This window comes from Serinus canaria, chromosome 5, assembly GCF_022539315.1.
Source record: "Serinus canaria isolate serCan28SL12 chromosome 5, serCan2020, whole genome shotgun sequence".
NCBI lineage: Eukaryota > Metazoa > Chordata > Aves > Passeriformes > Fringillidae > Serinus > Serinus canaria.
The window spans coordinates 9995035-10022353 of NC_066319.1; the positions used below are offsets into that span (position 1 = coordinate 9995035).

Sequence of the window (27319 nt, forward strand, 5' to 3'; positions counted from 1 at the left end):
GCTGGCAATTCTTTATTGTCTCTTCATTCTTTGAATTTATTTTAATTATTTCTTCAGCAATGACTACAGTTAAGATACACAGTGAGGAGAACAGCATTGCTGCATGGCTGGACTGAGAAATCCAAGTGCAATTCCTTGGAAAGATTGAGGGTATGAGGAGCTGAGCCTGGGGATGAGGAGCTGAGCCTCTGGCTGGGTTTTGGCAGGAGGAACTGGGTAAGGAGGGGAGAGGAGAGATCCCCCAAAATTGGTTAAAGCCAATTCTGCTGGGTTTGGGTGCTCCCACCCCAAATAAAGAATCCTGATTAGAGGGGACTTGAGGAAGCAGCGGGATGTGCTGGCAGGGCTGTGCTGGAACCCCCAATCCCTGGTCAGGAATGCTGGGCAGTGCCAGTTCACAGGGACACTACGGAGGGGCTGTGCTGGGATCCTCAAATTCCAGCCAGGAATGCTGGGTGCTGCCAGACCTTTGGGACACTGCCTGATCCAGAGAGACTTCCCATTATGTTCTCTCGTGCTCAGCACCTGGCATTCCATTGGAGTCCCATGGGCTGGAAATCCCATGCGAACAGCTAGAATCACAGAAGCCAGTCCGGGAGAGGAAATGAGCTGTCCCACAGATGAATTTTCCCCAATGTGTTTTAATTTAAAGGAGAACATCGCCCGCCCCTCCCACCTACCTCGGCCCCATAGCATTTATTTTTGGGGTTTCTCTATGAGAATTATTTGCCTATGCTGGATAAAAAATTCCGAAATATTCCTCCGGCGCTGCAGGGACCGGTGGGGTATGGAGGGTTCAGGGGCCGTGGAGGGACCGCGCCCGGAGCCCCGGCGGGGCCGCAGCCGGAGCAGGAGCGGCAATGCCGGGCTCGGCTCCAGCGCCCGTCCCGGAGCGGCTCCTCCCACCCGCGGCGAGCCCGGTCCCCATCCCAGCCCCAGTCCCGGCCCGGTCCGGTCCTCCGGCCCCGGAACCCCCAGCGGACACGGCCGGGACCTGGACCCGAAGTCCCGGTCCCAGGGTCGGGAGCCCCGGCTGGGCCCAGCTGTGAGGGGCGGGCCCGCCACAGGTGAGAGGGGCGAGGCCCAAGCGATGGCCCCGCCCCCATCGCGGGCAGGGCGGGGCCCGGGGTGGGGTCGGGGGCGGTTCCAGGGGCGGGGCCGGGCCCAGCTCAGGTGCGCGGGGCGGGGCCGAGGTGATTTAATCCCCAGGAATCGCGGCGGGGGCTATTTGCTCACTCCGAGCAAGTTGAGGACTGCCGCTTCTGGTCTGCGCTCCCCAGGAGGGGCGCGAGAGCTTCAGCCTCCCCTCTTGTCCCCCCCTCTACCCTTCCTTCCTTCTCCCCGTGCTCGCCTGCTTTTTCCCCCTTTCCCCCTCTCCCCCAAACCCTGCCCGCCTTTCTCCCCAAATCCCACACTCCTTCCTCTCCTGTCCCTACCCGGTCTGTTCGCCCTCTCTCCCTCCTCTGTCCACGTTTCTTCTCTTCCCTTTGTGGACTTTGCCTTGTCCTCCCGCTTTCCTCCGCACTCCGATCCCCCATTCCCTACCGCTCTTCATCTCCATCTGTCCTCTCTCTCCGTCCTCCCCACAGCTGCGGGGCTCGGGACGCCAGAGAATAAAGCCCAGAGGGCTTTAAAGCCGGAGAATAAAGCCCAGAGCCCCGGCGCCTCTCGGTGTCCCTGGGGCCCTCACACGGGGCTGGACCCGCTCGGCGGGTCCCCCCATTCCGGTCCAATGCATCGCCCAACACCGACGGGGTTCTGGCTGTCCCTGCATCACACTGGAGGTCCCCGGGGCCGGGGGTACGGAAGGGGGGTTATGCAGGGCCCCTTCCTCGGGAGGGGGTCTGGGGGGGTAGGGCCGCCTCCGGAGGAGGGGGTCCCGGGGAGGGTGGCGGGGCGGAGGGGGCACTCTTCCCTCCAGTCAAACCTCCTCCCCGGGACCCCCTCCGCCGGACCGGGGCCCGGGGGGAGGGAGGGGGGTGGAAGCAGAGGGGGTCACGTCGCTCTGCAGAGGGAACACATAGAGATCACCGGAGAAACAAACGGCCCCTCCCGTTCTGCTGGGTGTCCCGGCCTGAGACGCTTCTCCCTCGCCGGGCAGGCTGCGGGGCCGCACAGCCGAGGCGGGATTGGGGCTGGGATCGGGATCACCGCGGGCGGGAAGAGCCGCTCCGGAACGGGCGCGGATCGAGCCCGGCGCTGCCGCTCCCGCTTGGACCGCGGCCACTGCGGGGCTACGATCCAGCTTCGGCTCCGGGCAGGTCCCGCTGCTGCCGCGGGGAGCCAAGGCTGTGTCGGTACCGGGCCCGGCAGGAGGGAGCAGGCGCTGGATCGCGGCTGGAAGCAGGCGGGGCGCGGGGACCGCCCGGGCCGGCCCCGGGACCCCTCAGGCCCGGCCGCTCCCTCAGCGCCACCGCCCCGCGGGGCGCCCCCTGGCGGACACGGAGCGCTGCTGCGAGTGCGGCGGCCCCGCCGGCAGGGCCCGGGGCGCGCTCCCGGCCCCGCTGGACACCCCACCGTGCGCGCTCCCGGCCCGGCCCCCGCGGGGATGCGGAGCCCCCTCAGCCCCGGTGGCCATCGTACTCAGAGCGGGGCCCGGCCCCCGTGCCCGCACCCCCGGGGCTCTCGCCCGCCGTGTTTCAGCGGAACGAGCGGAGCTGCATCGCCGCGGGCCGGAGGAGCCGCTCCGGGCCGGGCGCTGGGGCCGAGCCCGGCGCTGCCGCTCCTGCGGGACGAGGGCCCACCGGGGCTCGGTTCTGCTCGGGCCGCTCATCCGACACCTGCCAGGTGAGACCTGATGCTCTCCCTCCTTTTCCCCACTTTCCCTGTGGTTCGCACTCTCCAATGCAAAAACCTCTGGGTTTAAAAAGCCAGTGAAAACTGTTTAGTTTTTATTTCCAGAGCACAGGATATTCTGAACTGGAAAGAGCCACGAGGATCGTCAGGTCAATTGCTGGTGACTGGCCTTTGTGGGCATTAAACTCGGAATCCTGGCCTTCTCAGCACCCTGCTCCAAGCACCTGAGCCTATATCAGGGTCACGAGAAAGGTCCTGCCTGGAATGGGAATGGCTGCTGCCAGCAAGGGAATTCCTATGCAAATCACCAAGTGTTTTGCTAATGCTGCTTTGTACACCAGCCTCTGGAATGGCTCTAGGGTAGAACTGGCTGGCACCTCTTCCCATATTCCTGATTTCCTGCCTTTTCCAGCATTTCCTAAATAGCTGTAAAGGTGCTGATGCCAAGTCCCTTTCCAGGGAGAAAAGAGCAAGACAAGTCCTGAGGGCTCCCTTGGTCCAAGGCCAATGTTCTGGAGAGTGTCAGGGCTGGTCCCACCTGCAGAGGGGCGTTTCCTGCAGGTGAGTGCTCACAGCCCGGGGCTGCTTCTCGGGCCCGGAGCTGCACGGAGCCCTCGGGGACTCCTGCTCCCTGCCAGGAATGTTCCTGGTGCTCCCTCCGTGTGGCCCAGCTGGCCGGGAACGCGGGGCGGGAGGAGGCTGAGCCCCAGGGAGGGAACCAGCCCCTCCTGTCCTTGGTGCCTGCAGGGAGGAGCTGTGCCTCAGTGCCCTGCCCGTGGCAGGCAGCTGCCAAACACAGCCCGGGGCGGGCACTGGGATGCCCGGGCAGCGCTGGGATGGACACGGATCGAGGGCTGCCCGCGGCTCCTCGGCCAGGGGCTGCTCTGAACGGGCCCCCGGAGATGCTGCAGCTCGGGCAGAGCCCACTGCCATCCCAAAAACCCCCCAAGGAACAGCTGCCACGGCCTGGGAGTGCCGGCACGCTGGGTTTGCAGAGGAGCTCGGACAGCAATTCCCGGTGCTCACCTTCTGGAGCTCCCACACACCCACCAGGTGTGTCCCAGGCACCCCAGTCCCTTCCCTTCCAGCCTGGGGACATCCTCAGCAGCAGCCTTACAGCCAAGGGAATTCCCCTCACAGCAATTCAATCCCAAGCAATGCCCTCGGAGATGCCTTAAAACAAAAGGTTAGAGTTAGATGAATGTTTGGATGAAGTTTGGAGTTTTTCAGGGAGCCAGCTGGAGCTGCAGAACTGCTGGGAAGCTTGCACAGGTGGGTCACACTGCAGTGTCCTGAAGGCAGGGATGTGCCTCCCTTTCCTCAGGGAAAAGAACTCCCAGAGGCCACTCCCGAGGCTCTGGAATGAGCTCAGCTCCTGCAGGGAGAGATGTCCTCCGCTGGGCACAGGAGCTGCCTCAGCAGGGCCCCCGCCCTCTGCTGCTGTGAAACATCAGCTGGAGCCCGAGCTCAGGGGGTGGAGTCCACTGAATTCCAGGGAACTCTGTCAGGTGCCCCCAGGAACATGGGTAGGGCTGGGGGATGAATAAATAGCAAAGGGTTATAAATAGCAAATGCTATGGAATGTCAACCTGCCCTTGTCCTGATCCCACTGAGCTTCCTTGGAGCCTCTGCTCGTTCCTGGCACAGCTGGTGTTCAATAGGCAGCTCTCTGTGGGAATATCCATGCTGCATGAGGCACCGAGAGGTTATTCCAGCAGGAATTCAGCAGGGAATTCAGGGCTCTGGGTATAATTCATTTGGACTAGCAAAGCTGAACCCCAAATCTGGGCACCACACAGGGAACAATCTTTGTGCTGCCCTGTCAGCCAAAGCCCTGGGCTGGGAAATTTCATCAGCCGAATGGATGGAATTCTCTAAATCCCAGCATTTTGTCCTCTATATATTACCTATTTTTAAAACCAAAAACCACACAGGTTTTGTCTATCTCATCCACTAAATGTTCATCCTGTCCCCTACAAATTATATCAGATATTTCCTCAAAAATACTTCTACAGATTATTTGAAGTTTTACCCCCATGGTCTTCTCTACATGTCTACTACTAGTTATCTCATTTTTATCTCAAAATACTAATTCTCCATCCTGGAAAAAATATCCATTTCTATACCCAAAATTTTCATTACCTGTCCACAAGTGATTACCTCAGTTTACCTCATGATGATCATTCTCTTCCCTGGGGAATACTTCACATTCCCCCACAAATATTCCCTGTCCCCTCCTGATTTCCTCACTTTTTACAAGAAAGCATTGTTTCTCTACTCAGGGGATTACCACAAGATTTATTCCCATTACTTCCCCTACCTGTCCACTCCCTATTTCCTCATTTCCACCTCAATATTTTCATTTTTCACCCTACAGATGCTTTCACTTTTTACCCCTCAGTAATCTCCCTCTCTGTCCTGTCCATAACTGATTACCTCAGTTTAGCCCATCAAGTGCATCCTCTCTGCTACAGATCACCTCAGATTTTACCCCTGAAATTTTCTCTACCTCTCCACCACTGGGTACCTCATTTTTACCTCAAAATAGTCCTTTTCATTTTCTACCATGGCAAATCCCTCAAGTTTTACCCCCCAAATTTACCCACCTGTCCACAGCAATTTTACCTCAGGATCTTCCTGCTCTTTCCAAAAGATAATCTCACATTTTACCCCCTCAATTTTCCCTACCTGCCCAGTACTGATTACCTCATTTTTACCAGAAAATATTAATTTTTTCACCCACAGATTAGCTCAGATTTTATTACCAAAATGCCTATTTTGTCCCCTAGATTGTAAAACCAAAACCACACAAGTTAAGTCTGTCTTATCCCCAGACTGTGTTCCCTACACATCACATCAGTTTTCCCCAAAAACATTTCTTCTTAAAAAATTAGCTCAGGGTTTGCCCCCCAAATTCTCCCTAGCTGGTCCACTCCTGATCACTTCATTTTCCCCTCAAGATGTTCATTCTCTGCCCTACAGATCTTCCCAAGTTTTACCCCCAAAATTTCCTTGCCTAGTGACTGCCTCAGTTTATGTGTGTTCACTCTCCCTCAAGATTTACTCCACTTCTACTCCCAAAATTTTCCTTACCTGTCCCAAATGTACTACCTCATTTTACCTTAAAATATTTATTCTCAACCTTTAGATTATTTTGTTATTCCTCTACCTGTCCACTACTGATTCCCTCATTTTCCCTTCATTATATTTTCTACCATGTAGCTTCTCTCATTATTGATCCCAAAATTCTCCATCTACTATTGATGACCTCATTTTTACCTCAAAATGTTCATTCTCATCCCTACAGATTATTTAATATTATTTTTGCCCCTCAAAATATCCCCATTCTGCCCACAGCTGATTCCCTCACATCACCTCAGTATGTTCATGCTCTCCCCTAGAGATTATTTCAGATTTAGCCCCCAGATTTTCCCTACATGCTCAGCACTCATCACCTCATTTTTTCCTCAGTGTGTTCATTCTCTACTCGAGATTTTGTCACGTTTTGTCTCCAAAATTTTCCTTACTTAAAAATGACTACCTCATTTTTGCTCCAATATATTCATTCTGTCCCTTACAGACTGTGTTGTTTTACCCCCCAAAATTTTCCTTCCAGTACAATACTGATTAGCTCTTTTCTACTCCAAAAATTTGCATTCTCTCCCCTAATCATCACCTCAGCTTTTCCCTCAAAAATGCCACCTTGCTCCCCTTGACATCCCCTCTCATTTTCCTACACAAACAGTTCTTGTGTCCCCTCTCAACTGCCCCAGGTTTTCAGCTAAAAATGTCACCTCTGTTCCCTCTGATTTATCCCAGGTTTTCCCAGTGGAGCTGCAGGGAATTCAGGCAGGGCAAAGGACAGCAGGGAACAGCTGTAATTTCCAAGGCAGAAAGAGAAGATCTACCAGCAAAGAGGAAAGGTTTCAGAAAACATTTCTGCAATTACTAATTAATAATTATTTCCAATTCCCCAGTGAGAAGAACATGAACTCACCACCATTAAGTCCTGGCAGTTCCCTGCAGCAAGAGCTCAGTGCACATCCAGGGAGGCAATTCCAGCATCTGAAAGAAAGAAGGAAGGAAGGAAGGAAGAGAAAGGTGATTTCTTCTCTTTCAAAGTTACTTCCAGTTCTCAGATCCAAACCAACCTTTGCCCTTGATTTTGGCTGGGTGACTCCTGAGCAGTGGGCACAGGTCCTGTCATTCATGCTGAGGGAGTGATGCTTTCTGGGGAAATCAGCTGATTTCCAAAGTTCACTGCCTGCCCCGTGCCTGAGCTGCACAGGAGAAAACCTCTTGCATGAAGGGATTTTGCTCCATCTAATCCCATCTGCCCAGGCTGTTCCATGAGGATGTTGCCAGGCTGGGGCAGCACAGGCAGACGCAGCTCTCTGCTCCAAACACAGCTCTGGGCTCTTTGCAAACTCCTCTGCCATGAGGTTTTCTCCAGGAGAACTCAAGGAATGGCTCACAGCAGGGGGAGATTCAGTTATCACACAGGGAAGTAAAGGATAAATATTCCTGTAAGAGCCTTTGGGATCTGCTGGGCTGAAAGGGGAAGGGGACATTCATTCCCTGCAGTGCCAAGGCACAACAACCTCCAGCACAAGGCACAGGCTGGCAGGTGGGGTCTGAAAGCACCACTTGGACAAACCTCACTGTTATTCTTCCTTCCAGGCACTTCTGGAATCCAACCCTGAAGCTGAGAAGCCCAAGAGCTCTGGAGTCTGCTCTGGAACAAAAGGATACTCCCAGGGGGGAGGCACATTCCCAGCAAACGCTCCCAACAGGCACAGAGGCACCACTGGAGCTGTGTTGGGGCTGGGAAGGGCTGCCAGGAGGACACAGCCCCCAGGTGGGGTGGCAGTGGCAGTGACAGCAGCAAATTGCCACAGTCAGATGGCACAACAGAGGGACAAAGGCCAGCAATGCCCACGGGAGCTGCAGGTTTAATTCTGCTCCCTGTGCTGCCACATCCCAGCAGGAAATCCCCAGGGGGGACAGAAACTCTCAGGGTGCACAAAATGCAGCATCTGTGGCCCTGATCCTGCCTGAGCTCAGCCTGTGGGGCCAACCCCCCCCAGGTAAGCACTGCCCTGCCCTGGGTCAGTCCCAGACACTGCCCAGCTCCCAGCTCCCACCTGCTCCCCAGGCTGCCACCACGTTCCTGGCAAGGTCACAAAGGCCCCTTTGGACAGGGCTCTCTCTGGGTCTCAGGCATTGGGGACTGCAGGGACCAGGGCAAGGACAGCCTGAAACCAGGGCAGATCCCTCTGGGTTTGTGACACTCTGGGCACAGCTGGGGACTCACCCCACACCACGGGCAGGACCAGGGGCCCTCCAGTGCAGGCTGGAGCCCGTTGGGTTTGGCTGCACAAACACCAAAGCTTTGGGCAAAGATGGGATGAGTTAAGTGGTTTTTCCTGTCCTGAAAGAGAGGAGAAAATGGAAATTAAATCAAAGGTTGGAAGTCAAAGGCTCCTGGCTTTCCTACTTCTGTTCTGATTGCTCACTATGGGGTTCTATCCATAAAAAATGAAAGGTGACACCAAATAAAAGTGCCCCTTGTCAACATTTTATTCCCTACTATTTTCATACATAAAAAAGATGCCCATTTTTTCTTACCACATTCTCTGCCTAATATTAACAGAACCATTTTCATTCCAGGCCTCACTTGTGAGTTATTAAATCTTTTGCCATTGGACTTTGGAAGAGAAGGATCTGTTCCACACAGGTGTCATCCAACAGGGAAGAGCCCCTGTGCCAACCCCAGGCTGGGCAGAGCACACTGCCTCACTCCCCCATTCTGTACCCTGGCTCCACTCCAGCCTGAGTTTTCCCCCATTTTCCATGTCTAGAAAGAGGAAATTTTCCTGGTCAGGGTGTAGGACCTTAAACTGCACATTGATCTGGGGGCTGTGACTGGATTCCAGCAGGGAATTAATGGTTCTACAAATAAAAACTGTTCCAGAGAGCAGCACTGAAAATTTGGGAGCTGCTGCTTCACCACACGGTGTCAGCAACAGAGAGAAATCACAAAATGTGTATGCAAAAGCAAGGATAAAATGATTCCTCCTGCTTTTAGTGGGACCAGGGCTAATTCTGCCCTGGAGTGACAAAGAACTTCTCCCTCAGACCCCCAGAGACTCCTCAAAAAGCCAAAGTGCAGCAGGGAAGGAAGGAAAGGCACCTCTGCCTCACCTGCTGGGAACAGCACAGGTCCTGCTGCTCCTGGGCACTGGGAACGTGTCTGGAGCCAAAAGCTCCTTCCCAGGCTGGAGGGGCTTTCCTAAAGCACTATCTCTGGGAAGCAGAGGGCTATGGAAGAGATGGAGTGAGAGTTTACAATAATAGTAACAATTGTACCAATGACATCAATAACAACAACAACAACAACAAAAAAAACAATAAAAATAAGGAAGAGCAGCAAAGGGAGCAGCAATAATTCCAAGGGGGCAGGGAAGATGCTGAGCTTTAAATGAGGTTTGAGTGAGACAGGGTCTCCTGGGCTCTCTGAAGCACAGCTCCAGGTCTGGGATTCCAGGAGCAGTGCAAACTCCCACTGTCCAGTCCCTGGATTTGCCTCCTGCCAGCACTGGGCACCTTGGCCATGTTTGGCTCAAGTGCTCCAGGGCTGCTGCCTGGAGGGATGGGGAAAATGGGCATTAAAGCCCTTCCCAGAGGTCTGGCTCCATCATTCTGAAGATACCCTGAATAAACCTAGGGCACATAAATAAACCTTTCTCCATAGGGACAGCCCCAGGGAACACACAATCATTCCTATGCCTGGTCAAACAAACAGCAGCCAGTTTTTGGGGAGAGACTCCAGACCCTTGTCTCCCTCCCTGGCTGTAAAACACTTGCAGAGGCTTTGGAGTTCACACAAGCTTGCCAGGATTTGGATATTTCATTTAAATTCCATTCATATACTAAGGAATTGGAAGTGTCCTTGGCACCTCCACTCACACTTTAAGCCCTCTACCACCGATGGACTGGGATGTTCTTTTGTTAGGAAGACCCCACCTCTGCCTCTCTAGGCATCTTCATTTGGGAGATAAAATAAATGTGGACAAAAGTTCTTTTAGCAGCTTCCTAGTCAAGTTCCCTGCTTGGAAATTACTCCAGCTCTAGGAAGCTACTGTGACAGAGATCACCTGGAAAAGAAGGCACACTCCCCAGCAGCCAAAACAATCCCGTTTCTGATTTCACCTGGTCTCCAGGTGTTTTGCCAGAGCTCCACCAGCTGTTCCCATTCCCGGACAGCACTACGGAAAGTACTGACAATGTCCCTGAGGCCGAGGAGTCAGACGTGTTCTTTGCTGCAGAATCGGAAAGCAAGAATTTAGATGCGCTTGGCGGTGCCTTCCGAAGCAAATTCGATTCCCGGCACATCCTCCCGCTGATCCAGAGCCGGCCCGGCCCCCCTCAGGGCCGAGGGCCCGAGCGCCCCAGGCCGGGCCCGCCCCGGCCCTCCCGGGGGACGGCGCCTGCAGTGCCGGGCGCTCCCACACGGCGGCAGCACCGAGACACAGGCGGGAATGCGCCCCCCGCCACCACCCGACATGACCAGACTGCGCATGCGCACTGCTGTGAGACACGTTTATTTCACTGCGCACGCGCGAGCCCCTGGGTGCAGTACCGCGCTCCGCACGCAGAGGGCAGCACGTGCGCGCCGCCCGTCGGATGAGCCCCGGCTGGAGCCGCGGGAACAGGGGAATTTTTGGGCACTAAAGAGGGAAATACCGCATCAGGATAGATCATCAAAAAATTCCAAGGCTTCCTCTTAGTGCTCCTCCAACCATTCGCACATAGAAGTCTACGATTTTCCCAGTGCCTGCTGGAAAAATGAAAATTTTCTTGTTTTCTGAGTGTTCCCAGTCCAGGTTGAGCACTTGAGGAATAAATACCTGCTCCCCTTGTCCCAGGAAGAGCTTCTCTGGGTGAAAGCACTAGGAATAAGAGCCGGGCTTTGTCTCACCTCACTGTGCTCTAGCTGTGATTCTTCATTTAGAGATAAAAAGATAAATTCAGGCTCCATCTTGCCGCTCACCAGGGAGAGATCAACAGCTCCTAAAACCCCACTCTGTGACAGATAGGATAAATAAACATTGATTTTTCTCCTGGATAACATTAATCTTGGCTTGACAGAGTTACACCAGAGAGTGAACCGAGGGTAGGCGCCGCAGGCTCCTGACAAACGGCTCCAAAGCTGGAAATCATCGTTATTGGATAAACCTTGGCTGAAGGGCTGAGCCTCATCCCCAGAACCTGACATCCCGTTTCACATGTCCCACAAGCCATGTGTCTGGTCTCCCGGTGCTATAATGAGGATTTGGAGCTGCTTTTCATCACCCACCAGGAGATGCCGGAGGCGAGGGGACACCGGGGCGGTGCTGGAGCTGTCAGAGATAATGAAAATCGAGCGGTCTGGGGGCTGAGTCCTCCCCGGGGGCAGCCTCCACCTGCCTGCATCTGGAAACCTGCCCTGCCAAAAACTGACTTCAGTGTTTTGATTAATCCGAGCTCAGCCTCGCTTTTTCCTACCCAAGGAACCTTTGCTTGCTGGAAGGGTCAGAGACACAGAAGGGAAACGAATTCAGTTAAAAGCAGGGATCAGGTTTCATCCCGGCTGAGAGGCTGATGCCAGGTCTGCACTCGGTGTGGAATATTCATCCCTGCCCTCCCGGGGTAAGGATCTCCATCGTGGCACCTGCTTTCCTTCTCAAATTCCATAAGATCCTCGTGCAGGGCAGTAGAGCACCTTCCAACAGGCTGTACTAGGATTCACCAGGATCAGCCTGGCCTTGGACACTGCCAGGGATCCAGGGGCAGCCACAGCTCCTCTGGGCAACCTGTGCCACCACGCTCCCAGGGAAGGATTTTTTCCCTGTACCCAACACAAACCTGGAGCAAGATTTTGGCTCCTCTTTCCTCCTGGGTGCAGCTGGAGCAGGTTTTCATATCCTGTGACATCTCAGGTAGAATGAGATGGATCAACATGCTCAGGGTAGCCTAGAAGAGGATGTGCCATGTCCCAGTGAGACCCACACACGGTGACACAGAATCCTGGAATGGTTTGGGAATTGGTTACTTTAGAAGCAGCTCCTTGAGAGGAGACCTGCACTGATAAATAAACACAATTAGTTAAATAAATTCAATCATTTCAGAAAGTTAAATGGAAACTAGAGGATTGATTTCCTACTTCTATATACATATATAACATATTTGTAATTTTTATATTATTTTATATATTAACAAACATATAAAAATAATTTCAATATATTTATTTTAATATTTAAAGGAAATGTTTATATGTATTTTCTTAATATATATAAAGCATTTTTTCTTAGAAATACATAATTACATCTACACATTTATCTCTTGAAATATGTAACTGATCTATAGGCATCACAGGGAAATAAAGAATTGATGTAGAAAATCAAGATTCAGGAGTTGGGAGACAGCCCAGGATTTGGAGAAGTGTTCCAACTGCAAACTGGGATAAAGGGAAAGCCCTTCAGGAACTCTCCTGCTACAAATTATTTTTACACTTTCTGGTGATGATTATAGTCTGAATTTCAGCCCTTGAGCCTCAAATTGACTCTTCAGCCTGTGCCCGGAGCATGCCTGCTCTGAATAAATCCTGCATTTCCCACATGACTCTGTCACCCCACCACCCTTCACCACCAGGCAGCAAGTGGAGAAATCCGTGCCATTTTTCCATAAAAACTGTTTTAAATAGATCAGATGAGTCAAAGCCCCCAAACACATTGTCTCCATCAGGGGAACCTGTGGTGACTCATTCCAAGCCTACAAGGAGAGAGGATGAGATGGGCTGAGATGACTCAAGTCCTGAAACCTGGGAGCAGGAATAATCAGAAAACTGCAGCTGGGATGGAAAATCACCTTGCCTGGGTGGAAAGAGACACTGGGGAGGAGATGGTGAGGGCAGTTTGGACAACATCAGGAGGTTTGGAGGCATCGAAGGAGCCAGGTGTGCCTGAATACAGCGCACAGAACTATGGAATCCTGGAATGGGTTGGGTTGGAAGGGATCCTAAAGCTGATCTTGTTCCACCTCTGCCATGGGCAGGGACACCTTGCACTATCCCAGGCTGCTCCAAGCCCTGTCCAACCTGGCCTTGGACAGCTGTGCCAGGGCCAGAGAATTGTGGATGCTCTGTCCCTGGAAGGGATGAGATTTTGCAGGGGGGGAGGGAGATGTTCTTATTTAGGGACAAATAAATACAGTAAAAAATACAATAACATCCTGCCTTAATGTTCCACATTAATTAGTGTTGCATTAAATTGACAACAGCCACCACTGAAGTGATTTCCAATCAATTTGGGTCAATTAAAATGAGACCAGCATTCCTGATTGCAAGTTCATCCATGTGCAGCTTCAAGGGAAAACCACCCCCATCCTAATCCAATTTATGACCATTCCCATCCAGCAAAAAATTGTCCCAAAACCACTTAAAGTCACACCCTTTAGTTAATGGCAGCTTTAGTCACCCCTGAGGTCCTTGAGCTGAAGTCCTCAAGCCCCATCAGTCTCTCCAGAACCAGGAAGTTTTTCCTGTTCCATCCTCTAACGTGGCTGGAAGATTTCAACTTTTACACCTTCCCCACATGAGCAGTTGCCAAAGGGTCTCTGGAGCACCTGAAAACAGAATGAGCCTTCCCCAGAGGCCTTGGGATCCATGCTGGGGTTTTAGGGCTGGGATCCCCACGGCACACTGGAATGGATGCCCGCACTGATGGAGCGACGCCGCTCACGTGCACAACGGTGTCAGCAGGAGTGAAGCAAAACCAAACTGGTTTCCTGGAGACTTGAGTTTGAAAGATTTTTAAAATTCTTCTCTATTTCTACATAATTATATTTGTATAGTATGTCTTTTACTCATTATACATGGGAGGGGAAAAAACATTAATGGACATTTTAAAGGAAATTATTGCTTTATCTTAGCAATTATCAATTTTCTTTCATACTACACATTCCCTAGAGCAAATGGAACCTGGAATTGTTTGGATTGGAAGGGACCTAAAGACCATCTAGTTCCATCCCCTGCCATGGGCATGGACACCTTTTACTAGACCAGGGTGCTCCAAGCTCTGGCCAATGCAGCCTTGGACACTTCCAGGGTACATACAACTTTATCTGCTAAAATTCTCTTCCTCTTTTCTCAATCAGGGCTTTAAAAATTAAAGAAAAAAAATTAAACATTAATGAATAAAATAAATAAAGAGCCAGCTGCTGCTCAAGAATTGCCCACTCTTACCTAACAGATACACGTGTTTCTGGCTCAGAAATTAGTATTGTTATTTCCTGCCTTTCTCACTTCCCTCTTGACCCCGCCGTGCCGGCTGTTCACTACTCCCTGCGAAACAGGGTCAATTCCTCTTCTCCCCTCACTGCCCCCCAAGCAGCTTTCACTTCCCCATTCCAGCTGAGTCAGAGGCTCATTGCAAGGAGTCATCTGACTGTGTGCCAACGCTCTTCTTCTGCTCCATTTTGATGGCCACCACAACCTCCACAGCTCTGTCCAGCCTGTCCTGCTGTCTGGGGCAGTTATTGCACATGAGAAAGATTCACTGCTAACCTTTTTTGAAGTTTTTTCTGGCTCCCATTTGCCCATTTGGGACCAAAAAGTTCATTTTGAAAAGCCATTTTGTACCACGTCCTTCAACATGGGTTCAAGGAGACCCACCTGCAGTCATCTTCACCAGCCAGAGAATCCTGGAATGGCTCGGATTGGAAAGGACCTTAAAGCTCATCCAGTTCCACCCAGGAGGTCCAGGAGCTGTGGATGAGCCCTGGCAGGTCTGATCCTGCCCAGGGCTGAGCCCCCTCCATCCTCCTGCCCGCTGTCAGCTCTGCCTCTCTCACACCTCCTCATCTGGCGCTCGATACCGGCCCCGCAGCCAAGCCCGGTGACAGCGGGAGATGGATGGGGCTGAGCCGGCCCCGCGGGGCACGGACACGTGTGGGAGATGTGGGGGAGCCTGGGCAGGTGGTTCCTCCCCACTTCACGTCAGTCCTGGCCCTGGTCCCAAATGCAGGAGCTGCCCAGGCTGACCCACGGGGACACGGGACCCCCTCTGTGTTACGATGTTCAAGGGCTGAACCCAAGGCTGGACAGAAGGCTGAGCCCCACTTGGGAGAAAATGTCCACTCTGCAGAACAGGGAGGGAGTTCAGGCCAGTGCTGCCATCACTGGGACACCAACAAGTACAGAAAGCCATCAGCATCCCCACGAGGACATCCCCTGGTCCTCCAGAGCCTCAGCATCCCTCATTCCTCTAGAACACACTCCATGATGTGCTATGAGACAGCGACCATGGCCCCAGTGCAGTTTGGAGGGGAGTAGGGGGGCTCTGGAGCAATCCCTCTCCTTTTCCTGGTGTCTGCCCCATCCCGGTGTCTGTCACCTCCCACAAAGAGCCCTCAACCCTGCGGCGCCTGCTTGTCCCCATCCATCTCCCGCTGTCACTGCAATGAGGGGCACAGGGGGTCCCAGGCACCAGGGCACAGACTGGACCCACCCTGGGGGGGTTATGGGGAGGGGGCAGCTCGTTCCTCCCTCTGGAGCTGCAGAGGCTCTGCTGGAGCAGTGGATCTTTGCCAATGCCTCAACACCTCACCGTGGTTTTCATTATCAGGTGGTGACGGCCACATACCGAGAGGGACTTTGCCTGGGGGAGCCCCCACCTCCCCCTGCTCAGATCTGTGATATGAAGGGACAAGAAGACCCCAAGAAAGATGTCCCTGCCCAGCCCGGGGCATCCCAAGCCCTGTTTGGAGACTGGGGGTGATCCCAGCGGTGCCACTGCTCACCTCCCGTCCATCATCACCGCGTCAAGGCGCGAAGGCAGGCTGGGCAAGGGGGCCGTGCTCCAGCCCCCAAGGACCACCTCGGCTCCAGCCCCCGCCTCTCCATCCCCGAGCTGGGGCATAAAACCCCCGGCAGGCTGCAGGGACACTGCAGAGCCGGCGCTGCACTGGGAGGGGGCTCTGGCAGGGTCCTGCTGCCACCATGCCGGGCAATGGAGCCGCAGACACCTCCTGCCCTCCCACCACACCCATGGCAGGTAAAACCCACCCATGACAACACCCCCTGCACCCAGTGGTGGAGTCCTGAGGCGTTTTGGGGTGTGGGGGGATGGAGATAAAACCGCACTGTGGTGGGGGACAGGACACCCTGATCCTGCCACCATCTCTGTGGAGGGAGGGTGTGATGGGGCGGCCCTGCCCAAGGTCTGCTCCCCCCAACCAACACCCCTTCAACCCACTGCAGCCTTCCTGGGGAGCCCAGCTGAGGTGTCTCCATGCACCCCTGGTCTCGGGTGGGCTGGCGAGGGGCCGGGGGCCAGCGGCAAGAACCGGCATGTGTGCCACGCTGCGGCACGGCTGGAGATGGGCAGCCTCTGGGAGGAGTTCAACCGCCTGGGCACTGAGATGATCGTCACCAAGGCCGGCAGGTGGGAACCGGAGTGGCGTGGGGGGCTAAAAAGGTGTGGGGGGCTAAAAAGGTGTGGGTGGCATCCCCTTCCCACCCCCCTCCCTGTGCAGGAGGATGTTTCCCACATTTCAGGTGAAGCTTTCGGGGCTGGATCCATTGGCCGACTATGTCCTGCTCATGGATTTCATCCCGCTGGACGACAAGAGATACAGGTGGGGATGGGGCAGTGGGGGCAGGGGACGAGATCTGGGGGTGCTGAGCCCCTCCCTGCCCTGCAGATACGCCTTCCACAGCTCATCCTGGCTGGCAGCAGGCCGGGCCGAGCCGGCGGCTCCTGGCCGCGTGCACTTCCACCCCGACTCCCCAGCCAAGGGCGCCCAGTGGATGCGGCAGATCGTGTCCTTCGACAAGCTCAAGCTGACCAACAACCTCCTGGATGACAACGGCCACGTGAGGATCCCGCTGCGGGCTGGGTGATGGGGGAGACACAATGCATCCCTGCCTGGGGGGTCCTGCCACCTCCCCTTTCCACCCCTAGATCATCCTCAATTCCATGCACCGCTACCAGCCCCGCTTCCACGTCGTCTTTGTGGACCCGCGGCGCGACAGCGAGCGCTTCGCCCACCAGAACTTCAAGTCCTTCAGCTTCCCCGAGACCCAGTTCATGGCAGTGACAGCCTACCAGAACCACCGGGTGAGCACCAGCCAGATGGAAATTGGGGCCCCTCCCAGGGATTCACTGACCCAGCTCCCCTCCGCAGATCACCCAGCTGAAGATTGCCAGCAACCCCTTTGCCAAGGGATTTCGGGATGGTGACCCTGAGCCATGGTAAGGCACCCTTGGACATTGTCCCCACACCACAGGGAGGATGTTGAGCCACCTTCCTGAGCCCCCACCCTACCCCACGTCTCTTGCAGGTGCGGGGTGCCAGCAGGGTCCCTGCTGGGGGCGATGCCCCGTGCCCGAGCCACCCCGCTGCCCCCCCACCCCGAGAAGCAGGAGAAAGGTAGGGGGGCTGCAGGGGGGGCTGAGCCGCTGCTGCTGCCGCTTCCCCCTGCAGGGGCTCCACGCAGCCATGGGGCTCTGGCTGCTGCCCCCCAACAGCCAGCAGCACCCCCCAGTTTCCCCGAGCTCCCGGCACCCACCTTCCAGCCCCTCACCTGCCCCCCCGGTGTCTATGTGGGAGCCAAACCCCGCACCCTGCCCTACCCCCTGCCCGCCTTCCCCCAGCTCAGCACCTACGGCCCCACCGCAGCCCCCACCTTTGGCTATGGCCAGCAGTGACGGGGGCCACCCCCAAGCACCCCCTGCACAAGCAATGGCAACGCAGAGCTGGGGGGAGCCACAGGGATGGCTTTATTCACCACCAAGGAGGCTCCAGGGATCCAATGGGGGGGAATTTGGGGCACAGCTGATGTTCCGAGCCCCTGGAATCCCCTTGGCATGGCTATTCCCAGGTGTCCGGGGCGAAGGCGAAGGGGCACAGCTTGTACCCAGCACCCACGTAGAACTTATTCTGGAACTCCACCCTGGCAAGGAGAGGGGGTTGAGGAGTGCTCTGGGGGGTCTGTCACCCCCACCCAGACCCACCCAGGAACCCATCAGCTTTGGGGGCTCACCAATGCAGGCGCAGGGCATGGAGGAAGGCAGAGAGCCCCTCCATCACCAGCAGGATGGCCACAGTCAGCACGGCGAAGGCGGTGAAGACGGGCACCAGCACCACGCCGCCCACGTAGCTCAGCCCCACGAAGCCATTCCGCATCACCATGGTCCACAGGACCTCCGAGAGCTCTGGGAATGGGAGGGACAAGAGCAGGAGGGGGGAGTGAGGATCTGTCTGGCTCTTAGTGGGACAACGGGGTACCAAGGGGACTCACGGGCGTGTGCCAGGCTGAGTGCCCAGAGCCGCAGGTAGGACGCGGTGTTGGAGACACAGCCCAGGCAGTACTCGATGGTGTGGATCGCCTGATGCATGAAGATTTCAGCAAAGTCCAGGTGCTGCAGGGAGGGAGGGGGCATGGGACATCAGCAGGGGGCACAGACATCCTCATCCCACCACCAAAGCCCCCCTGGATGCCCCTCACCTTGGCGGCAGGGCTGTGCCCTCCACTCTCCACATCCTCCGTGGTGGCATTGACAGAGTTCCCAGCCTCTTGCCCCTCCAGCAGCGGCTCCTGTTCCCCTGTGGTCACTGGCTGCACCAGGACAGCACCCACAGTCAGACCTCCTCGTGATTCCCAGGGAGCCCCCCACAGCCCCTGGCCTTACCATCCTCGAGGCACCCTGCCGGCACCACTGGTACAGCGGCGTCCCCAGGAGCAGGACAGGCACCGACGCCAGCGCCAGCACCACCAGCACCATCTGCACTGGCACCTTGGGCACAAGGACAGCATTTTGGGGTCTACCCCCACTCCTGACACCCGCTCTCCCAGCCGGGGTGGGGAGTAGATGCCCGCCAGGGTGGTGGGTGGTACCTGCCCCGGGTAGAGTGGCAGGTTCTCGGCATTGGAGGTGAAGAGGAACATATCGATGAAGTGGATGAGGATGCTGGGGGCCACCCGGGAGTCAGCAGCACTGAACTTGATCCACTTGTAGAAGATGAGGAAGACCAGGTAGCCAAAAAGCGCCAGGAGGAAAATCATCTCTGGGAGGAACTCCAAGACCAGCCGGTGCCGCTGCTGGAAGTGCCTGGGTGGGAGGACATTGGCCATGCTCAGCCTGTCCCTTCACACCCTTGCACGTCCTCGGCACTCACCGAGGTGCGGGGGTACAGGACCCCAGTTGCCACCCCATCCCACCCAGGTGAGTCCAATCCCAGTCCCCTTGGCATGACCAGAGCCCGTGGGTGCAGCCCAGGGACTCACACGTGGTTGAAGACTCCCAGCACGACGCCGAAGCCCATGTGCACGATGCCCAGCACCACTGACATCTTCATCTTGAAGGAGTTGAGGAAGTTGAGGTGGTTGGTGGCCAAGCTCCAGATCTGTCACAAACAAGGTGGGTGAGACTCTGCACCACCCCACAGAGGGTCCCACCTTGTTGTCATCCCCCTGGGACACTCACTGGGTCGATCCCAAACGGATACGGCCCTCGGAAGACACCAGTGACATTGGGGTCCAGGGTGAGCGAGGGATGGGTGGCGAGGTACGCAGAGCTGGGGGCAGAGCAAGAGGTGTCAGTGCCAGCAGGGAGATGGGGACCTGAGCAGGGGGCACGGGGGTGCGACCCCACCTCCAGGAGGAGTGGTTAGCCATGGTGGCCACGCTCCAGGCAGAAGGGAAGATGACAGTGGCTTTGCTGAAGCACTCGTTGTAGATGAAGCCAGTGTAGATGGAGAAGGCACCCATGAGCAAGATGAGGTAGCGCCCCTCGAAGAATGTCAGCCAGATCTAGGGGGGCAAACACGGCTCCCATGTCCCACACCACCTCCCCTGCCCCACACCACCCTGACCCATACTGACCCTGTCCCAAGCCACCAGCCCCTTCCTGTATCATCCAACCCCATCCCACATCCCCAACATGTCCCACACCTCCAACCCCACTCCGTGTCCCCAGCGCCATCCCATGTCTGTAACTGCATCCGTCCCACCCCTCCATCGTGCCCCCACCTCGTTGGTGCCCTGCCGCAGGCGGGGGCTGTCCTCGTACAGCACCATCCAGAGCGCAAAGAGGAACATGAGCAGCCCGTGCCCCACGTCCCCAAACATGATGGCGAAGATGAAGGGGAAGGTGATGATGGCGTAGGGTGCTGTGGGACACAGGGACTGCGTTACACAAGGTGTCCCCTCTCAGCCCTGGGCCTCAGGGGGTGCCAGGGGGCCTTACCAGGGTTCACCTCCTGGTAACTGGCCACCCCATAGGCGTCCACGATGCTCTGGAAGCCGGCGGTGAATTTGTTGGTGCGGATGAGGGTGGGGGGGCTCTCGGAGGTGGGGACGCGCTGCACAAAGCACTCCACGCTGGAGCCGCTCTGATACTGCAGGAACAGCACCCAGAACCTGATCCTGGCACGCCTGGCACTCTCCTGCCTGGCACGTGGAGCCTGCCCCCGGCACCCACCCCGCAACAACCCCCTTCCTGGCACCAGCCCCCAGCACCCGGAGCCTGTTCTTGGCACCAACCCCACAATCCTCTCCAGCCTGGCACATGGTCCACCATGATGAGGAGACACAGGGACACCAAGAAACCTCTGGCATGAAGACATGGGGACACTGAGCAAGCCCACAAAAACGACATGGAGACACAGAACAACCCCTGGCACAAGGACATGGGGACACCAACAAACCCTTGACATGAAAACATAGGACACCAAGAAACCCAGGCACAAGGACATGGGAACCCTGAACAATCCCTGGTGCACGGAGCCACTCACAGATCCCTGGCGCAGGGCATCCTGCACTTGGGTGAGGTCCCGCACGGGGCACCAGACCTCTGCAATGAGGCACTTCTTGGTGACATCAAAGCTGCACTGGTTGAGGACGAGGTAGATGGCCTTCATCTTCTGCACCTGCACGCGCCAGGTGGGCAGCACCTGCGCCACCTTGTCCAGCACCTCCGCCAGGTACTTCTCCGTCTCCTCCAGCGTCTGCGGGCACCTGTGTCAGGGATGGCAATCCAAGCGTGGCCCCCACATCCCCTCATGGCACCCAGCTCACCACGCTGAGCTCCTGGATCTGGCTGTGCAGCCTGGTAATGGCCTCTGTCCGGCTGGCCTCACTCTCCGGGTACGCATACACCTGGCAGTGGAAGCTGGGACAGAGGGACATCACCGCGTCAGGGGTGTCAGGGCTGACCAGCCCGGCCCCGCAGCAGGGTCCGGAGTGGGTGCTACTAAATAAACTCCCTGTGGGGGATGCGTGGCCACTCACCAGGCCGAGATCTTGCGGATCTTCTGCCCGATCTGCTCGCCCCAGTAGGAGATGAGGAAGATGACCCAGGTGATGCTCTCGCCCTGGGGACAGCACAGTCCGTGTCACTCTGGTGTCCCAGCCCCCACAGCCGTGCCAGCTCGCCCTGGGTGCTGCCTCACCGTGGCTGGGTCCTCCATTGGCTCGGGCATCTCCACGAAGGAGGCCACCAGGTACCCGCGGCAGGCGCGCCACAGCAGCCGCTCGAAGGCAGTCACTCGCCACGGGTGGATGACGCCGGCGACGAAGCTGCAGAGACACAGCATGAGTGCTGGGACAGGCAAACAGCCCCATGGCTGCACCACTGCCCCAAAGGTCATCTCCAAGCCTTATCCTGCAGTTTCCCAGCTGCCCCACGGCCACACCACTACCCCAGAGCCCCTCTTCACCCCCGCCCCACACCGTTCCCTTTCTCACCTGATCTTGCGCTCGAGGTGCTGGTGCAGGGAGGGGTCGAGGATGGGCTCACGCTCCGAGAGCGCCCGCGGCCGCGGCGGGGAGCCCAGGGGAGCCTGCGGCAATGCGGAGCAGAGGGATGAGCCCGGGGGAAACTGAGGCACGATGCAGCAGCCCCAGGTCGGCGGGGACCCCCGGACCCACCGGCAGGCTGGTGAAGCGCTGTCCCTCGCGCAGCACGTGCAGGTACTGGCGCAGGTCCTGCAGGCGGCCGCGCAGGGACGCACGATTCCGGCTGACCTCCCGCAGCTCCTGCGCCAGCTGCTCCGACTGCTCCTGCACCCGCAGCGCTTCCCGCGCCGCCGGCGCCCGTGGGCTCTCGGGACACGGCCCCAGCACCCGCCCCGCGGCCCGTAGCTCCTGCTGCAGGAAGGCTGGAGAACGGGGGGGGGGACGACGACATGGTCAGACTGAAGGGCCGAGCCGGGCGTTCCCCTGAGAAGCCCCCCCAAAGTCAGCCCTCGGCCCCCCGGCACTCACTGAAGGTTTTCTCCATCTCCTCGCAGCGCCGCACCTCGCCCACGAAGCGCCGCTGGAAGGGGCTCACTTTGGGGTTCAGCTGCGGGGGTACAGTCAAGGCATGGCCCCACCCTGGACCGGGGGATTCAGCACCCCGGGGGAACAGGCAGCCCAGGCACCAAAGCCAGCCTCACCAATTTCCCAGTTCCCACGGCACTCTAGAACACCCACCCCAAACCTGACCAGACCAAACACCACAGAGCACCCCAAACCCAGCGCACCCAGGCCCACCCAGCCGAACCCCCTGCACCCCAGACACCCCAAAACGCCCCCCAGCCCCTACTCACGTCTCTGAACTCCAGCAGCCCGCGCTCCCCCAGCTCGCTGATGCAGCTGTAGGCAGAAGCCGACTGGAGGAAGAGCTGGGCCAAGCAAACCTCCTCGCTGCGGAACAGGGACCCCATGGCCCCTCGGAGACGCCCGGTCCGGCCCGGAGTGCGGAGGCGTCAGGGCACACACCTGGGACTGGGACAGAACGGAACAGGAGGGAATGGGGTGGGATGAGAATGGGAAACGGAGCTTCCTCAGGTGTGAGGGCGGGAAAGCGGGACAACAGGGCAGAGGTCGCCCCGTTGACTCGGCGGCTGCAGCGACGGAACCGGTCTGTCGCCGTGCAGCGACGGTGGGAAACCGGCCCGCTCAGGCACACGCGGCTGTGCCAGCACCGGACTGGAAAAGTACTTCCGAAACCCCCGCTTCCCCTGCCCCATTCAGCTGCCTCTGAGTCAGGGCCAGCGCACTGCCCGCCCCGGGACCGCCCCGGGCCGGACCCTCTCCGGACCCACCCGGCCGTGCCGCCCCCCCGCCGCCCAGCTCGGCCGGGATCCAGCACTTCCTCTTCCCCAGGAAGAGCCCGGCCCCGGGGAGGGACCGGCCTGCCTGGCCCCGCCGCCCCCCTGGAAACCCGTTCCCCGGGACATACCGCACCCCGCACCGCCTGGGGAGCGGCCCCTCGGAGACAGGACCCCCGCGACATCCCCCGAGGAGGATGGAAATGGGAAACATTTCCCGGAGCCGGGAAACCGCCCGCGAGAATCAGCAGGACCCCCGCACCGGTGTGAAAGCGGACTGACTGTGAGTGAGAAATTACTCCAAACAATCCCCATTTGTGCAGGAGCCAGGGTGCTTTGCTGGGGCCAGACTGACATCCTTGGAGAGAAGAGGTTTGGGGTGCTACTGCCCAATCTGCATAAAACAGAGGGGGTGAACTATCACTGCGTGCGTCCTGCAAGGCGCAATCGCCGTTCTCGTCACGCTCTGGCGCTCCCTTGCACAACTGGCTCAGTTCTAATGCTTCCCCTCCGGAAGAAGGAAGGCTGAACTGCGCCGCCGTGAGAGGCAGCTGAAAAGAGATCACTGAGCATCAAAGACGCCCGAAGCACTGAGACTCATTTCTGAGACCTTTCACCAGAGGACTGAAACCCGGGCATTCCCCCCGAGTCTGATCGCATTTTAACCCATCAGACTGTGTTTTGTGGGCTTCTTCCCCCACCGCTGGCAGATCTAGATCGTCACTTCGACCAAGGGACAACTACTGGAACAATTAAGTCATGAGATCTGCCAGGGGTGATTTGTTTTTACCCTTATCTTTCAGTTCTTTTTTCCCTTAAGACATTTCTTTAAAGTAACATTTTTATGCTCTCATGTAGCTGTATTACTGTAGATAAAATGACCAGAACACCTACATAGCTGCTTTCCATTGCCACCCAACTGTTCTAAAATAAACCCTACACATACATACTTAAAACACCATTCATTAAGAGTCCTTTCACTCTAATCTGCCCCTGTGTTATTCTCACCTTTGAGGGACAAGCCCTAACAACTGGTAGCACTGTGATCTCCCTGCTGGGATCACTGGGACCCCCACACTGGTACCACTACGAGACTGTAGATTTGCCAGGCACCCCACGCTGGTACCCACACACCAGCATCATTGGGACACCCATCCAGTACCACCAGAGGCTCCCCCTGGTACCATCAGGAACCTCTGCTGGGATCACCCAGATCACAGGCATCACTGGGACCCTCACACCAGTACCACTGTGAACCCCCCCTTGCCAGGATCACCAGGCCACCCCACCCTGGCTGCCCTCAGAAGCTGGAAATTACCCTCCCAGATTCCTAAATCCCCCCAGCACTGCTCCTCCATCTTTGCCTGCCCCCCTCCACCTCCCACACCTTTCCCCACAAACCACCCCCTACCCCAGCATTGGTGCCAGCACCCCCAGGACCCGCATCCTCCTCCCCAAAACACAACCATGCACCCAGGGGTGGGTTCCCCCAAGGGTCAGGGGGTCTGACCCCAGCACTGAAAAGGAAAAGACACGGAGTTATGGGAAGGGGCTGGCACCCACCGTGCCAACAGAGGGGGAGAACACCCAAACACTTTATTTGGGGGGTGGGTGGGGGCCGTCACCGGTACAGGTAATCAGCCTGGATGTTGGCTGCAATCTCGGCCTCCCACTTGTCGCCGTTGTTGAGCAGCTTCTCCTTGTTGTAGAGCAGCTCCTCGTGCGTCTCCGTCGAGAACTCAAAGTTGGGGCCCTGCCAGGGTGGGACGGGGTCACCCTTGGGGTCACCATGGCAGGAAAAGGGAGTCCCTGCAGTCCACCTTGCAGGCCCCACTCACCTCCACGATGGCATCCACAGGACAGGCCTCCTGGCAGAACCCGCAGTAGATGCACTTGGTCATGTCGATGTCATAGCGGGTGGTGCGGCGGCTGCCGTCGGCGCGGGGCTCGGCCTCGATGGTGATGGCCTGGCACAGGGACACCGTCACGGCTGGAGCCCCGGGTGAGGACGAAGAGGAGGGGGAGGAGGGGGAGGAAGTCTCACCTGTGCCGGGCACACAGCCTCACAGAGCTTGCAGGCGATGCAGCGCTCCTCCCCGGACGGGTACCGGCGCAGCGCGTGCTCCCCACGGAACCGCGGGCTCAGAGGGCCCTTCTCAAACGGGTAATTGATGGTGGCCGGCTCACGGAAAAGGTAGCTCAGGGTCATGGCCAGGCCTGCGGAGGAGAAGGAGGGGTTATGGCATATTTGGGAAGGGGGGGTCACCCCACAAATGAGGAGGGTGAGCAGGGTCTCACCTCGGATGAGCTCGGTCCAGAGCAGGGTCTGGGCGGCGCGATCAGTGATGGATCTCATGTCCATGGCCGGCTCCCGGACGTTGACATACTCTGCGGGAATAGGGGAGCTGTGCCCACCCTGCAGAGCCCTGGGGTGGGAGCTGAGCCCCCACAGGGCTGGCATGGCTGTACTCACTGTAACAGTCTCTGGGGGTGCTGGTGCTGAGCGGGCGCAGGGAGCCCAGTGGGGCCAGGGGGCCTGGGGAGGGACAGGAGGGTCAGCAGGGTTATGATGGGGTTTGGGGGGTTCAGGAGGTCTGGGAACTCCTGAGTGGCCTCACCTGCACGGGCAGCCTGGTACAGCAGTCGCAGCGCTGCCATGGCCGGTCCTGGGGTGCAGAAGGAACCTCAGCAACTACCAGTAAGGGACTGGGGCAGCAAGGGGCCCCCCATTAGCCATGGGGGACACTGGCATCCTGATCCCCACCCCTCCACCCAAAGAGACCCAGACCCCAAGGCACTCCTGTCCCAACACTCCACAAGGAATCCCAAGTGCTTCCCCCTAGGGACCTAAGCATCCTGTTTCTTTTCCCAACCCCTCTCAAGGCACCCAGGCATCCTGTCCCTCCTTCCAGCCCCCTCTTAAGAGACCCAAGTGTATCCCCCAAGTATTCTGTCCACCCCCTAAAAGGGACCCAGCTGTCCCCCCAAGGGACCCGGGCATCCACGCCCCACTCCCAGGGGCACCCAGCTGTCCCGTCCCCTCCCACACCTAAGGATCCAGGGGCCCTGATGTCCTGCCCCTCCAAGGGACCCAGGCGTCCTCCCATCCCCATCCCCAGGGCCCCCCCCGCCGCCCCGCACCCACCTGAGCCCCCCGCGGGACCGATCCTTCCTGTTCACCCCCAAAGTCCCCGCTCAGCCTGTGTGTGTCCCTTCGGAGAGGATGGGGCGGAGGGTAGCGCAGTGTCCGGGCCGCCCCCTCTGCCCCAAGTGGGATTTGGGCGGCCACTACACACCACCGGGGGCGAGCACAGCCCCGGGCCGCCCCCCTGGCCCTCCAGGCTGCCCCGGGCCCCCCCTTCCACCTCACCTGCCCAAGGGCCCTCCGCCGTCCTGACCCCTGGTCGCCCCCGTGGGCACTGCGCGTGCGCGTGCGGCGGCGCGTCGTGGGCGGGGCGAGCGACGGCGGACGCGCTTTTCATTGGTGGAGTCCCACGAAGGACGGGAGGGGCGGGAAGAAGGAGGGGCAAGCGTCGCTGATTGGATAGAGTGCGGCAGTGCTGCGCGGCGATTGGTGGAGAGGGAGGGGGGGCGTGTCCGAGGGCGGGCGGAAGCGGAAGCGCCCGTTCATGGCGGAGGCGTGCCGTTGCGCTGCCTCCCGCTCTTCCAGGGCTTCCCGAACCTCCGGAGCTTTCCGTCGGGTTTCTGGAGCAGCTCGGTCCACGGCTGCCGGAAGGTCTCGAAGCTGGAGCGGCCCAGATACTTTGGATTCACTACACAGCCCGGCTCCGCCTCTGGCGGGCTCAGCGCTGGCCCCGACCCCTCAGGCCCGGCACAGTCCCTGGAGGCGGCATCAGGGATGTTTCCCCTTCCCTATAAACTGTCTTTATCTCAGCTGCCTCCTCCAGTTCTCTCTATCCGCCCACCCGGGGGGATCCCCGTGGGATTCAGCCCGGACAACCCACAGCCCAGCAGGAATGGGTATCCCTTTACCGGCACCACCAGCCCCCCAAAATGGAGCAGCCTGGAGCGAAGCTGGGATCACGGGGCAATGGAAACTTGGGATCATGGAGCAGGAGAAACTGGGAACACGGGGCAAAGGGCTCTGATAGGATCGGCCAAAGGAGACTGGGATCATAGAGCAGGAGAACCCAGGATCATCCCAGCTCAAGGGTTTGGGATCAGGGAGTTGTTGTGGACCTTCTCAAGGCAGAGTGCACAATGAGGGGCAAAGGAGACCCCTCTGCTCTGGTGCTACCAGTGGAAATAAAGCCCCAAACAGCCAGAAAAGAGGGATATGGGACTAGAATGGAGAGAGATGTGGGGGACAAGGCACTTTTGGGGTGGGTAGGGGTGCAGGGAAGTGAAAGGGAAGCACACAGGA

At 57.6% G+C, this 27319-nt stretch overlaps 3 protein-coding genes and 1 long non-coding RNA gene across 11 annotated transcripts; 1 reads left to right on the top strand and 3 right to left on the bottom strand.

Annotated features, from left to right (window-relative positions):
- Positions 1 to 2869: 2869 nt before the first annotated feature.
- LOC115485404 (uncharacterized) lies at positions 2870 to 10276 on the bottom strand. Of its 4 annotated transcripts, none has more exons than XR_007777750.1 (4): positions 10009 to 10276; positions 8111 to 8227; positions 6591 to 6861; positions 2870 to 4328 (listed from the first exon to the last, which is right to left on the bottom strand). It is a non-coding gene; the product is annotated as an uncharacterized LOC115485404 (long non-coding RNA). The 4 variants fall into 4 exon arrangements; XR_007777748.1 differs by having other exon boundaries at positions 2870 to 3537; positions 3823 to 6861; XR_007777749.1 differs by adding an exon at positions 9001 to 9117 and having other exon boundaries at positions 2870 to 6861.
- Positions 10277 to 15835: 5559 nt separating this feature from the next.
- Positions 15836 to 17546, top strand: TBX10 (T-box transcription factor 10). Its single transcript, XM_009097268.1, has 8 exons — positions 15836 to 15890; positions 16097 to 16280; positions 16372 to 16473; positions 16540 to 16711; positions 16800 to 16955; positions 17023 to 17090; positions 17180 to 17268; positions 17323 to 17546. The coding sequence occupies exons 1-8, from the start codon at positions 15836 to 15838 to the stop codon at positions 17544 to 17546; spliced, it is 1050 nt and encodes a 349-aa protein (XP_009095516.1).
- Positions 17547 to 17595: 49 nt separating this feature from the next.
- TCIRG1 (T cell immune regulator 1, ATPase H+ transporting V0 subunit a3) lies at positions 17596 to 22977 on the bottom strand. Of its 2 annotated transcripts, none has more exons than XM_050975292.1 (19): positions 22930 to 22977; positions 22432 to 22609; positions 22106 to 22184; positions 21770 to 21999; positions 21587 to 21681; positions 21292 to 21418; positions 21131 to 21213; positions 20918 to 21011; positions 20088 to 20847; positions 19871 to 20010; positions 19494 to 19651; positions 19326 to 19416; positions 19127 to 19245; positions 18737 to 18950; positions 18531 to 18635; positions 18347 to 18457; positions 18140 to 18260; positions 17882 to 18053; positions 17596 to 17791 (listed from the first exon to the last, which is right to left on the bottom strand). In XM_050975292.1, the coding sequence occupies exons 2-19, from the start codon at positions 22546 to 22548 to the stop codon at positions 17710 to 17712; spliced, it is 2898 nt and encodes a 965-aa protein (XP_050831249.1). In that variant the 5' UTR covers positions 22549 to 22609; positions 22930 to 22977; the 3' UTR covers positions 17596 to 17709. The 2 variants fall into 2 exon arrangements, with proteins under 2 accessions (XP_050831249.1, XP_050831250.1); XM_050975293.1 differs by having other exon boundaries at positions 20088 to 20238; positions 20635 to 20847; positions 22432 to 22962.
- Positions 22978 to 24474: 1497 nt separating this feature from the next.
- NDUFS8 (NADH:ubiquinone oxidoreductase core subunit S8) lies at positions 24475 to 26432 on the bottom strand. Of its 4 annotated transcripts, none has more exons than XM_050975307.1 (8): positions 26306 to 26373; positions 26081 to 26147; positions 25554 to 25601; positions 25409 to 25471; positions 25234 to 25323; positions 24980 to 25152; positions 24774 to 24902; positions 24475 to 24688 (listed from the first exon to the last, which is right to left on the bottom strand). In XM_050975307.1, exons 3-8 carry the CDS (start codon positions 25591 to 25593, stop codon positions 24557 to 24559), a joined length of 627 nt encoding a protein of 208 aa, XP_050831264.1. In that variant the 5' UTR covers positions 25594 to 25601; positions 26081 to 26147; positions 26306 to 26373; the 3' UTR covers positions 24475 to 24556. The 4 variants fall into 4 exon arrangements, with proteins under 4 accessions (XP_050831264.1, XP_050831266.1, XP_009095389.2 ...); XM_050975309.1 differs by having other exon boundaries at positions 25554 to 25641; positions 26306 to 26359; XM_009097141.4 differs by lacking the exon at positions 26081 to 26147 and having other exon boundaries at positions 26306 to 26432.
- Between the last annotated feature and the right edge of the window lie 887 nt (positions 26433 to 27319).

Coding starts and splice junctions, on each gene's coding strand:
- TBX10 (XM_009097268.1), top strand. CDS start 15,836: ATGCCGGGCAATGGAGCCGCAGACACCTCCTGCCCTCCCACCACACCC. Junction 15,891..16,096: donor TCCCACCACACCCATGGCAG/GTAAAACCCACC, acceptor AACCCACTGCAG/CCTTCCTGGGGAGCCCAGCT. Junction 17,091..17,179: donor GATGGTGACCCTGAGCCATG/GTAAGGCACCCT, acceptor CGTCTCTTGCAG/GTGCGGGGTGCCAGCAGGGT.
- TCIRG1 (XM_050975292.1), bottom strand. CDS start 22,548: ATGGGGTCCCTGTTCCGCAGCGAGGAGGTTTGCTTGGCCCAGCTCTTC. Junction 20,011..20,087: donor TTACCAGGAGGTGAACCCTG/GTAAGGCCCCCT, acceptor TGTGTCCCACAG/CACCCTACGCCATCATCACC. Junction 18,261..18,346: donor GGCACAGCCCTGCCGCCAAG/GTGAGGGGCATC, acceptor CCCTCCCTGCAG/CACCTGGACTTTGCTGAAAT.
- NDUFS8 (XM_009097141.4), bottom strand. CDS start 26,417: ATGAAAAGCGCGTCCGCCGTCGCTCGCCCCGCCCACGACGCGCCGCCG. Junction 25,602..26,305: donor GGCGGAGGGCCCTTGGGCAG/GTGAGGTGGAAG, acceptor TCTGCACCCCAG/GACCGGCCATGGCAGCGCTG. Junction 25,472..25,553: donor GTACCAGGCTGCCCGTGCAG/GTGAGGCCACTC, acceptor GTCCCTCCCCAG/GCCCCCTGGCCCCACTGGGC.